This window comes from Phragmites australis, chromosome 6 (genome assembly GCF_958298935.1).
Source record: "Phragmites australis chromosome 6, lpPhrAust1.1, whole genome shotgun sequence".
NCBI classification, from domain to species: domain Eukaryota; kingdom Viridiplantae; phylum Streptophyta; class Magnoliopsida; order Poales; family Poaceae; genus Phragmites; species Phragmites australis.
In genome coordinates, this window is record NC_084926.1 from 36,166,118 (window position 1) to 36,179,525 (window position 13,408).

Here is a 13,408-nt window from a genome sequence, read left to right on the forward strand (position 1 = left end):
GGTCCTCACAAGAAATTGGGGATCTAAGTGAGGTATAAATCTCTGTCAATGCTATAATACCTTGAAACCCTAACAGGAGACTGAGCTAGAGCCTGGTACATTGATTATATTTTGATAAGGACAATTATTCCGGCATTAGAGGGAGATAGGTACCACAAACAATGCCTTCAGTCATTAGTTCCACGTACTAAAGAATCTAAACAAAAATATAAAAGAATTATAAATTTCCAACACTTTGCAAATACTTTGTCAATTGCATTTACTAATCACAATTGTGTCACTAATCTCTACGACTGATCACAATTGTGTCACTAATCTCTACGACCAATGCACAGAGTGGAGGTACCTTATAAAACCATTCATCTCCCAAATGAAAATAAGAGGGGGAGAAATCTGAGCACAAATAATGCTTCTTAAGCTATCGAAAAAGCAAATGAAGATATCTTCTAAATCTATAAATGAATTCCAGCCTCTTATTGAAAGACTCCTAATGGATGCTCTACATCCAATACCCAGCAAAAATGTGCGCACAAACTTATATGAAGGGACATCAGAACACCCTGACTCTATTGTTGTGGAAAATCACGAGGAGTTAGAAGGGTTAATGAAATATCCACAAACTATATTGATTCTCCTGAATCATACAATAGAAAGACTACAATTTTCGACATATATATTTCTCCTAAAAAATTGTCAAAGACCTTCAACTCGATCCAGGCTAAAGTCCATGGCCATGGCTGAGTGCCTCTAGCGCACAGACTTGACCAAATACAAGGAAGCAATTGAGGTACAATTGCACTCCCTTAACAAAAGAGATGTATTTACCTTTATAATGTCTACTCTTTATTAAGACTTCCCATTAGAAGCAAAATGGGTCATTTACCTCTATAATACATACTCTTCATTAAGACTTTTCACTGGAAGCAAAATAGGTCTATTCATTTGAAAGAATGAGATGGTGAGATACAAAACGAATCATGTAGCACAAGGGTTCATGCAGATACCTGATATCGATTTTCCATGATAACATACTCTCTAGTTATGTGTGAAATTAAGTTCCGATATCTAATATTTTTATAGTATAAATGGATTTATCCATGCAGTTGATGTAGTAATCGCATACTCTTATTGGTCACTAGATTCGGATATCTATATGAAGGTCCCTGAAGGGTTTAAAATCCAAATTCAAAAGCAAATTACGACATGTATTATAAAACTAAAAAGTATCTCTATGACTTAAATCAATCAAATAAGATATGGTACAACTGACTAAGTGAGTTTCTTCTACTAAAGGGTTACTCAAATGATGATTGCTCATGTTTGTTCATTAAGAAATCCCTCATTGGATTTTGTATCATCTCAGTATATGTTGACAACCTTAATATTATTGGAACCACACAAGATATAAAAGAAGTTAGTAATCAACTAAAGACAAGGTTTGAGATGAAAGACTTGGGTAAAGCCAATTTTTTTGCTTAAGTATATAACTTGAGCACATTCAATCAGAAATCCCATCTAAAGCATATATGTTCATTTGATCCCTTAGTATGGATAAACATCCATTCAGACAGAGAGGTGATGATGTGGTGATATTGGACCTAAAGTTCCGTATCGTAATATGATTAGAGCACTCGGATATCTTGCAAATTGCACCATATCCAAATTTATATTTGCAGCCGAGTAATTAGCTAGATACAATATAGCTCTAACAAAAGGATATATGATTGACTTATGAAATATCCTTAGATATATCCAATGTACAAAGGATCATAATTTATTCTATCAGAATATCAAGACATGGTCATGGTAAGATATACCGATGCTGATTTATTGTCCGACCGGTTCCATTTTCCTACATGGTAGTACAGCCTTATGATGAAAGTCGTCAAAAGCGAACTCTAGGTGCTACTTCTAATGATCATTCTGAACATTATATGCAGCATCACATGTGTGTATTGCTTCACAAAATGATTAATCTTATTCTAGGATCATGTGGTATATATTCATCAGAATATTCCACAATTATCTACCCAGATAATACTGCTTGTATTGCTTAAATACATACATTTTATAAAAGTGTAATAATTGCTACAAAATATCTTGCAAACAAAGTCTTGTGAAAATCTAGTAGATTTATTCACCAAGTTATTGCCCAATTCAATATTCTAGAAATGTATTCGTGAAATTGGTATGTAAAGTCTTCAAAAATTGCAGAGTTCGGGAGGAATCAATCCTTATTTTATAACATGTTTATGATTACCAAATCATATCTATGTTGCACTCTTTTTCTCTTTATGAGTTTTACTCTTTGATTTTCTCATATAAGGTTTTTAATAAAACAATATCAATACAAACATATATATCATATCATTTTCTACTAAATTTTTTCACTAGGTTTTAAGAGCTATTCAATGACATATTACAATCAATCTTTTTCTCATCATACTTTTCCCATAAGAATTTTTAAGAAGTTCTTCATTGATCAATATACAGATGATGAATCAATCAAGAGGAAATGATGCAGTTGATCCCTTCCGAAAGAAAACCGCCACCGGCGGTTATCTTTTCGTCTGTTGAGAAAGGATATCTCCCAGCATGTCCTATTTATACAGACAACATGTCCTATTCATCCTGTATAAATAGAAATCAACCGAAGTTCACTCTGTACTGCTTTGTTCATTCGAGTTCAACACAGATCACAATTCGATGTACCGCACGGAGACGCGGACGCGTGGAAACAAAGATAACGACCGGAGGAATCACCAATCACCAGCGCTGAGGACGAATGTCTCCAACACGACACAACGGATGATGCACGTCGTATTCTTTTACGTGTCAGCGAAAGCGGATTGGATAAGATGAAAAGGCGCGACCAGAGCAACGAGAACATGCACGCACGCCAGAAAGCGGAGCGGCGGCGGCGGCGGCGGGACAACACGATTGCACAGAAGAGAAAGGGGGCGACACATGAGCTGCAGCGAAGAAGCAAAAAGCTTCTGGAGCCTGCTCACCTCTGGCTTGTCATTTGCGTTCTGTGGCCTGTGGTGCTTCACCATGGGCTTTATAGCTTTACATCCATTCGACAGGAACCACCTGACAGGTCAGGTGAAATGACATGAGAGGCTGTTCGCCGTGAGTACCAGAGCCGTGAGGCGAGCGATGGTCTGGACTTCTGGTGTAATTGGGGTTAGGGGCGATGTCCGTGAGAAGTCCTAGTCCTGCTGCTTGTCCTGCACCATCTTCTTGCGCATCTCCTTCGCCGCGTTGAAGATGCCGAGTGTAGGTTTGTTGAAGACAAAGCACTTCTTGTTCTTCGAATGATGCTGGAAATGAAAACATTCAAATTGTCAGAACTTCCGCTACCACGGAAAAATGGAAATAAAATGACACAGGCTCCTGTCAATCAAAAAAGATTATTTGCCAAAATCAGACACGCAGTGGTAAACTAGTTGTGCAAAGAGGATATCAGGTAGCAAGCCCATATGAAGCACAGAGCATAATCACTAGAACCAAATTCACTTATGCAATGCTTTGAAATTACAATGTGCAGTTGTGCACCACAGTGTTGAAAAGGTCAAGTTTTCAATTGGGAAATGTTTATAAAAGGAAAAAAATCTAATTCACCATCCTATTCTTAATCTTCAGCTATAATCCATTCACAGTAGGGAATTCTCAAATCCATACATCTATGGTGCACCAACCTACTTCATATAACTCCTGGCAAGAAGTTTTATTGCCACACTATTAATAGCTTAATACACAAGGTAGCTGAAAAAACCATGCACTTTTTTTTACAAAATTCAGGAAAACTAACATTTCCCAAAAATGTGAAGTCATTAACATATATGTATACCAACAATATACATTTCATTAAAAATGCTTAAATCTGCTTGCAGTAACCTATGATAATTGACAATACAAATAAAAGCAAAGGGGCAGATGCTTCTCCAATTGTGGCCACGTAAGAACAGGAAACAAGAACAAGATAGTGATCAACACTGTCAGCGAACAGTTAAATTAATCAGAGGAGCACACTATACCATTACACTTGAAGAATAAAAGATAAAGTGGTATGAAGTTGGGAGTAGACCACTATAACTTCTATTCTTCTGTGATGCTATATCAACTATCTGTCCTTGCAATACTGCCATGTTGAGCATGTAAAAAACTATGGGCATGTTTGGTTCACAACTAAATTTGCCACGCCTAACCTTAGGTGGTTACCTCACTTGTGGCTTGCCTAACTTTGTGGCAAAAGCAATCTATTTGGTTTTTTAGCCACGACTAAGGTTAGATGTGGCAAATTTCATGTAGTAGCTGTTTGGATGACTACCACGAATGTTTGGCAAAAGTTTATGGTGGGTGTTTGGTTTGCCACCAAAAGTGGTTATTATGATCACATAATTCTATTGAATGGTGAGATTACCCTCTCTCGGTTTAAGAAGTGATTTGTCACATCCCAAAATTCATGTACATGTCATTGAACATTCATGAGTATCATGTCATTGAACATTCAAAACACTAAACTACAGTGTCTGTTGTGATGCAGTCTTGTAATAGCATCCTTTTCTGAATGCACTGAGGCTCGACATCATGTTTCAACTTGAGGGTCAAAATTTGTTCAAAAGTCTAGCTTAAATAAACTAGTGCATATTGAGAAAAGACCGATATGCATTTATGAGCACATGACTAAAAATGTTTCATGTGTGCATGCATGGCACTCTACTTAGCATTCTCATTTGAACAATAAGCCCAATGTGCAACCATATAAAAAATAGGAATAACATTTTACAATAAATCATATATCAAAGATCAACTTGGTTTTTGTTGCCATTCCAAATATAGTTCATAAAAGAGGTTTCTGCAAAAACTGTTGCAGCAGGTGGTGTTTGCACCAGCAAAAGAAATTACCTGTATGATATGCAGAACTATGTTTATGACCACATTTTCCTTTTCGCTATTTATAATTTTTTCAGGATGGGGTAAATTCACAGATTCTGTGTTGATTTCATAACATTTGCGCAAGTAGAAGGCCCATACGTGGACTCGTGATTCAACAGTTCAATTTGGTAGGAGTAATGAACTTGGTTGCATTGTTGTGAAGAGTCCGAAGAAGCAAGGGCATTATTTGGTGGTACATCCAGTACACCAAATATCAATCATCAATCTATAGACTATAGAGATGCAATTCATGATGATGAAGAGCATTTCGCCTTCTTACGGAGTTATCTACATGCCTTTATCACCTCTAGAGTGCCGTAACTGGGAAAAAAACAGACGGATTCCTCTCAAAAGAAAAAGGCAGGAAATAAGGATTTCCGTATTCCGAGAGGGGGATGAATTTTAAGAGAATTGCTAAATCTCTTCGATCTCCCTAGATGATCGCCCTCGATTGACATGAGAGATTCATGGTTAGACAATACAACCACGCCTTGATAGGCCAAGTCGAACCGTGCCCTCGATTGACCATACCCACCATCACTGTCGGGTTGGTGTTTGGATCCAGATTAGGGTCGGAATTCACCGGAGGGAAGGGTGTGGGTGGCGAATGTCACCAGCTCAAGATCGTAAGAGAGCGGTGGGCGGGAACATATTGTCTGCAGCACTGAAAGAACATGAACAGGAAGAGAGAAAAGAATACAGGTAGCCCAAGCAGCATGCTTTGTCCCACTAAATTTCAGTTAATTTGTGTCCCACAAGCGCTGGTAATAGTTATTTTCCATCTATTGAGGAACTTGGTGTCGTGTTGAAGCGGAAAACCCGCTTTATATGTTAAGCCATAGCCAACAGCTAGCAGTCTTCTTCACTGGCTAGCCATCCCCTCCCTTGTTTTCCTCGTCCCAATCCACCAGGATTGCTAATTATCCAGCTCAAAAAAAAAAAAAGGACTGATAATTGTCACCTTGTCAGAATCAGTGCAACCTTTTCCCATCAACGAGACAAGGAAAAACTGTTTTCACGCATCAACTCGTCAAGAAGCTGGGCAATCTTTCTAATTGTAAACACATGGTCGGTTTATTAGAAAAACATCAGATTAAAAATGTCCCTTGCATCTATCGGAACAAAAATGTTTCCTACACAAGAAAAGAATCAACGGAACAGTTTTTGGCAGCAGTTGCTACATGAGCGATAAATCGGGAAGCAACCCCTCCCCGCTTGCAGGATAATAATAGCCTCAAGCAGGGCAAACATTTAATCAGACGACGCGAGCCGACACCTGTCTTATCCTGATTTATCAGGGTGAAATTGCACCACTATGCATGTAATGTTGTCGGCGCTGCCTCGAGAGTAGGCAATCTCCGTCAGCTTCCGAGCTGCGGACTCGGGCATGTCTTCGGATTTCCCGAGGGAAACAGCTTCCTTTGTTGAGAAAATCATTAACAACACGGTAGTGAGATAGCTATAGAGTTAAGCAAAAACACTAAGGTGCTGTTTGTTTTTATTTGATTATGGATTCTAGCCTCAAAAGCAAAAGCGAAAACAAACGGTCACAATATAAAAGTTAATTCTCACAATACACAAATCAAGTTGTACTACAAAATCTTATAATCCACAATCTGATAGAAAGAGCTTTTACGGATTCTACAGATCGGACGGGATTATCACAATCTAAAGCTAAAACAAACATGTTCTAATATGACTGACACAGATGAATAGCAATACACACCATTTCGAGCAATACGAAAGGAAGACAATATAGTCACGCTTTGATTCAATATCACATAAACAACAACTGTTCGCTTAAAAGAATTCGACTGTTTTCAGGGTAAGACTGCAGAACATGGTAATAGAATTATTACCTCATTTTCCACAACATCCCAAAGCCCATCACTAGCAAGAACCAGGCATTCCAATTCCCCGTTGACCTGTTCTTCCTGCAGTTTGTTAGAGAATATTTCACTAATTACCAACGGTCCAAAGCTACATTTGAAGTTTTATAGATGGACCAATAAATTTGAAAAAGTTGCATTCAAGTTACGAATATGTTCGATGTTGGTAGGAAGGCCATAGTAATCTACTGAGGGATCAGCAATAGTTAATATTGTTTCCTTTGGATGAATGATCTAGCTTGGTGCACTTCCAATGCCGAATTAGATAAATAAACTGGAAATGAAATTAAAATTTCAGATTTGAAGTTATACAAAGGGCAGGTTTTTTTTCACTTTTTCAGCATTCATACAGTAGGAAAAAACAAGTAAAAAAAACTGGCTTTCATCTAACATAAGTTCGACTATAAAAATATCAGGACTTGAAATCTTGGAATAACTCAATTTCAACTAGATACCTGAATTTCAGGTTCTGCCACCACAAATGGCTTTAGTAGACGATTGCCAAATGCACGGGACATTGCCAGTACACCACCTACCCTCCAAGTACCTTGGCAAATGCCACATCAAGAAGGTGGTACGGTTATCATTCAAAAAACAAACAAAATGAGAACAAAGTAGAGATGAGATAAGTTGTTCCACGAATATAACAAATAACACTAAAACGAGTGTATGGCGACCTATCACATTCAAAATTCGAGGAAGTGAGAAGGCTAACAATGAATACCAACCACAAAGCCTTTTGCTACCTGTCTTAACTTGTGCAGATGAAAGTAAACTATGGCAATGTGCTAAAGATTGAAGAGCATATGCTTACCAGCCCAAATAACAATGCCACCGGCATTTTCAATTCTCTTTCGCTCATCAGTCCTGTTAGGTTTGTGATCTTCTGAGAGTGCCATAGCTAGAAAAACGAATAGATGAATTTAAGGCAAGGAATCAAAGAACAAAAACTGAATGAGAAACGATATCAAACCAAACTCTTGTATACAGTTATGTAGAGTGATCGGGGACTTAACCAAGCAAGGTAGAATATGATAAAAAAAAGGTTAGATTATCTAGATATCATGTTGATATGATGTCGAGAATGCTGTGAAAATTTTGTTGGTGAACTTTGATTTCAGACCAGATATCCGGTCAAGAAAGTGACAGGAAGTAACTATGGTATCTTGTATTGAAGAATTTCATAAATAACTAATCATAACAGACTTTTTTTTTTTCTTCAAACACTCGCTGCAGCAATCTCCAAAGAGAGTTGTTATTTACAATATAATTAAAACATTGGTTATTTTTTAAACGACAATAGCACTATACATTACTAGAGGTTAACTACTAGTAAATATTTGATCTTTGAGAAGAAGATGGTAATTTGGGTCCAACAAGTTACTTAGAAATCCTACATCCAGTATGCAATACCTTTGCCAGCTTTTGAAATAACAGCACGCGAATCACCAACATTTGCAACATATAGATGGTCACCCACCAAAACTGCAGTCGAAGCTGTCGAGCCATCATCCCTGAAGGCATTGGATTCTGATTCCAAGAAATCTGTATCTGTTTTCTGATACGTTTCACCTATTTTTTGTCAAAAAAAAATTGAAGTTTAGAAGATAAACATTTGCAGTACTGACAAGAATGTCGACACGAAGAATGTACAGTGAAACCCCAAAGAGAAAGTACTTATAGCAAGCTTCGTATCCGTCAAGAACTTGGGGTGCTTCATAAGGTTTTCGAACAAGTGTTCCCTCAAATACTCAGCAGCACGTGATCCTCCATGACCTGATGCACCAGATCTTCAAAAGAAAAACATGGTGGGAAAGGAATCGCAGAAGTAACAGTGCAAGATTGGAGACCATACCATCAAAAACACCAAACAGGCTAACAGCATGTCCATCAATTTCAGTTAGTTTGACATCATAGAAATCTTCCATAGTAGCTCTCTTCCCTCTAAAACTTGAATATCCACATCTCAGGTTGCCATCTTCTCTGTCACAGTTTATTTTACATTATGTTAGGCATCGTGTCAAATACCCATCTTCAGAAAACGAGAACCAAGGTATTCTTGTACATAGATATATAATTTCAATGTTAGAAGCTATAAATGATTTGCATCACATCATAACAAGACCGCAAAGTAAACAGTTATATGATGTATTTGGGGCTGTAGTGGTGCGATTCTGCAAAGAATGAGTTGTATCGTCCATATAAACGAGACAAAGGTTTAGCATTTGAAGTGCTATAGAGACACTATATTGTTAAAAAAAAAATACTAACTGCTAATTATTTAGGATTGCAAATAATGACAAGCACTGTGTTGAGAGTAAAAGACAAAGTAATGCCACTATCTTGTATTTAAGTTTAAACTATATGACCATGGAGTAGCACAAATAACATGTCACCAGTTACAATAATTAGCATGCAGGTTTTACTCGATGGAGTAGCAAAAGTATATTGTACAATACTATGGAAAATAAAATAAATCTATTATCTATGTCACTGCAGACCATTCTTCGCAACTCATGATATTGTGTATACATTTCTGTCAGTTGCATATAAAATGATCCACGTAAGATTGCATAAGCACCTCTTTAAATCTATGCAGTAAGCCATAGCGCTTACCGTTCTCTTACCACTTACAACCTCTTAGAACCTTTTTTTTCCTCAAATGTGTGGCACGGAACGGTAAAGCGAGGTCTCTGATGGTTGCAATGCATTTTTAGCAATAAAAAACACAAGGTACATTCGCATCTTTGGATGCCTAACCCAATGGAGCATATCTTCTGCATGCTTATTGGCTGCCACCACAGGTTACCCAAAACATAATGCACGGCCCACATGCTGATGCAGCATTCTAACCAGTTCCATTTCACATCAGAACAAACCACACGCACCAAACAGCGGGGCGAAACAAGAATGCATTACCTCTCCCATCCGCCGCTGGCGTACCCGCCGTCGTGCGCTTGGGGCAAGGCCCCCGCCGAGCGGCGCTGCGGCTGCGGCTGCACCTGCGCCGCCCCGGCCCCCGCCTCCGCAGCCGCGGCGGCGGCAGAGTCAGAGGAGTCTAGTATCATCCTGCCCCCGGCGCCCGCGACCGCCCGGAACCCGCGCCACCCGTGCCGGGGCGTCACGCGCACATCCGCTGCCCGGCCGCACAGGACCCTGGGCCCCCGGCGCCTGCCCGCAGACGCTCCCGCGCGCAGCACCAGCGCCCTCAGGAGGCTACCGATGCATACCATCTCATGGCTATAGCTCGCTGGCTTCCCTCTCCCTCGGCCCCTGCTCGGATGCCGCGGCCGCTCCCCGAGGCGAGATCCGCTGGTGCGCGCGGTTTAATGGCTTTGGATCTGGGGGAAGGGAGGGCAGGGAGGAGGAAGCGGCGGGAGGGGACGTGGTGGCCGGTGGCAGATTCCCCTGCGGCCTGCCTCCTCCCCGTTAGGAAAGGCACCGGTTTTCAAGGAATTTTATTGAGCAAATGGTGTTATTTTGTTTCTTGCAAAAACCTACGCCTAGAATAGCAAATGGGAGTTTATATATACATATATATATATATATATATATATATATATGATTTTTATTTAACTCCCAGCATCCAACGTGTCAAAAAAAACAGTAAATTTACTCCACAATCAAAAAAGCCCGAAAAACCATCTTGCAACGTGAAAAAATAGTAATTTTACTTCTGCAACCGAAAAAGATAATCTGTTATTTTCTGATTTTGCAATAACTATTTTTCGGTCATTGAAGAGGGATTTTCCATAGCCAGAAATCTATCACTTTTAACTGGAAAAAATTGTAAGTTTACTCCTGTAACCAACTAAAATCGTGGGCTTCGTGCTTTTCGCATTGTGGAGTTTGAAAACGAATATACTCTTGAGGTCATTTGTACCCTATCATTCTCTCTCCTCGTCCTCTCCCCTCTCGGATCTAGCAAGCATGGCATCAGATCCAACGAGCATAAGGGAAGAACATCGCTATCTTTCCCATAGATCTATCTAAATCTTCCTTGGTAGAACCATCCAATCAACCTCACATAGCTTCCTTCCTCATTAGATATATGTAATCATATGATCAGATGTGTCTTTTAGTTATTTTCTTGTATTTTTGCTTAATTGAATTATTTATCTATGTTCTAGTGGGTTTTGTGATTGGGCGCATGGTGTTAGATCCGGCAAGCGTGAGGAAGAACAACGTCATCTCTCTCGTGGATCTACCCAAATCTCCCTTGGCATAACCATCCAATCAATGCCCCATAGCTTTTTCCCCATTATATACAAGTAATCAGATGAGTCAATTGGTTATTTTATTTTTTGGTTATTTTTTTGCATTTTTGTTCAACTATTTGGTTATGTTCCAATGGATTTGTTGACTAGAGATTTAATTTTCACGTATTTAGGAATTATCAATTATATCGAGGTTTTGTGATTTTTTGGAAGGGGGTTTTATATTGCATCGCTCTTGGTCAACTTAATCTATTAAGACATGTTGTTTTTTACTGATCAATATTTAATCTATCACAATCGGAGAAGCCAGAAAAATCATCTTGCAACAGGAAAAAAAACAGCAATCTTACTTCTGCAACCGAAAAGCAATCCGTTGTTTTCCAGTTTTAGAATAATTGTTTTCCAGTCATTTAAGAGGGATTTTTCGCAACTAGAAAATCTAACACTTCTAACCGGAATAAATCGTAAGTTCACTCGCGCAATCAACCAAAACAGCTGGCTCCATACTTTTCGCGTCATGGAGTTTGAAAACGAATATATTATTCAAACTAGCACGCCATATTACTTTCCAAGTCATTTGTATCCACTCATTCTCTCTCCTCACCCTCTCCCCTCTCAAATCTAGTGAGCAAGGCATCAATTCTGGTGAACATGAGGGAAGAACAACGCCACCTCTCTCGTGGATCTACTCAAATTTTCCTAATAGAACCATCCAATCAACACCACATAGCTTCCTTCCTCATTAGATACATATAATCATATGATTACATGTGTCTTTTAGTTATTTTCTTATATTTTTTCTTAATTGAATTATTTATTTATGTTATAGTGGGTTTTGTGATTGGACGCACGGTGTCAGAACCGGCAAGCGTAGGGAAGAACAACGCCGCCTCTCCCGTGGATCTACCCAAATCTCCCCTGGCACAATCATCCAATCAATGCTACATAGCTTCCTTCTCCATTATATACAAGTAATCAGATGATCAGATGTGTCGTTTGGTTATTTTATTGTTTTGGTTATTTTCCTTATATTTTTATTCAACTATTTGGTTATGTTTCAATGGATTTCTTGTCTGGAGATTTAATTTTCATGTACTCAGGAATTATCAATTATCGAGGTTTTGTGATTTTTTGGAAGTAGGTTTTATATTGCATCGCTCTTGGTCGACTTATTCTACTAAGACATGTTGTTTTTTTCCTGATCAATATTTAATCTACAAGGTGAGGATCCAGAGGAAGTGAAGGCTAGACTAAAGAATTGGGCATAAGCAGTAGCATGCACTGTCAAACTCTTTTCTGCTCCTTTTTAATGGTCACTAGGATCTAATTGTTGTACAATTGTAATTCTTCACTGATTAGCCAAGGATTGCTTCTTTGGATATATGATTTTTTGTTTAGAGAGAAAATCTCGCAGGCTGTTCTTGCCTATGTACTCCATACATGATGTAATATTGTCAAATAAATCAAGATGTGCAAAATTTTGGTTTCATTCTTTGTAACATATATTTTTCAGTCATGCAACAATTATTTTTGGTCACACCAACATATGTTTTCTGATCACACTGACATATGTTTTCTAGTCAAGCCAATCTATGTTTCCGGTTCAAACCAATAGATGTTTTCTGGTTAATGAATAGGTCTTTTCCAGTTTCTTAATAAGCATTTTTCTATTTTGTAACATGTGTTTCCAGCTTTCATGTTTTATAATATTTATTTTTTTATTTTATAATAAGGATTTTACAGTTACGAGATGAAAGTTTCTTGCGCTTCCCACCCACGGACCTGTTTGGTCATTCCGACACAAGTTTTATGTTTTGTAACGTGTGTTTTCCTATTATATAATGGGTGTTTTCCTATTTTATAATGTATGTTTTCCTATATTTTCCACTTGTGGGCCTTTTGACGAGTTGGATTGGTCCGAGTACTGGCGCGTGGAATTGCTGGTTTTAAAAAGTTGAAAAGTTAACTTCTCTTGAAATGAACTAAAAACTGATAAGCTGGCTGAGAGTGACTTTTTTAGCTTTTGGTGTGCTGAGAACCTAAAAATTTCTCGTAAAAGCCAAAAATTAAAAGCCATAAGCAGCTTTCAGCAAAAGCCACTTTTATAAGATCCCAAACTCGGGATGTCCTATGCTTCATGTATCAGTCCCTGGATCAAGTAGTTGATACATATAGTATAATAGTTGTAGTATTACAGTCAAACTTCATACATAAAATATTAAGGTTTTAGAGTACAAAAGGTTTACAAACCATATTATATATTTCAAATCTGGCCTAACAGCCAACAAAAGCACAGCGAAAAACATCTACCCAAAGTCACAAGCAGCTAGGGTGCGAACGTGACTTCTAATTCTACTATTC

General features: G+C 38.4%; 1 protein-coding gene across 1 annotated transcript; it reads right to left on the minus strand.

The window, feature by feature from the left end:
- Window positions 1–5,975: 5,975 nt before the first annotated feature.
- LOC133922333 (probable protein phosphatase 2C member 13, mitochondrial) lies at window positions 5,976–10,324 on the minus strand. The gene is made up of 8 exons (XM_062367620.1): window positions 9,750–10,324; window positions 8,686–8,813; window positions 8,508–8,606; window positions 8,244–8,402; window positions 7,645–7,731; window positions 7,286–7,377; window positions 6,801–6,875; window positions 5,976–6,360 (listed from the first exon to the last, which is right to left on the minus strand). The coding sequence occupies exons 1-8, from the start codon at window positions 10,061–10,063 to the stop codon at window positions 6,223–6,225; spliced, it is 1,092 nt and encodes a 363-aa protein (XP_062223604.1). The 5' UTR covers window positions 10,064–10,324; the 3' UTR covers window positions 5,976–6,222.
- Between the last annotated feature and the right edge of the window lie 3,084 nt (window positions 10,325–13,408).

What these genes read in the sequence shown, in the direction of transcription:
- LOC133922333 (XM_062367620.1), bottom strand. Translation starts at nt 10,063, where the DNA reads ATGGTATGCATCGGTAGCCTCCTGAGGGCGCTGGTGCTGCGCGCGGGA. An exon ending in GGATACGAAGCTTGCTATAA is followed by an intron (nt 8,403 to 8,507) that starts GTACTTTCTCTT and finishes GACAAAAAATAG; the next exon opens with GTGAAACGTATCAGAAAACA. An exon ending in TGGCAGAACCTGAAATTCAG is followed by an intron (nt 6,876 to 7,285) that starts GTATCTAGTTGA and finishes AACAAACTGCAG; the next exon opens with GAAGAACAGGTCAACGGGGA.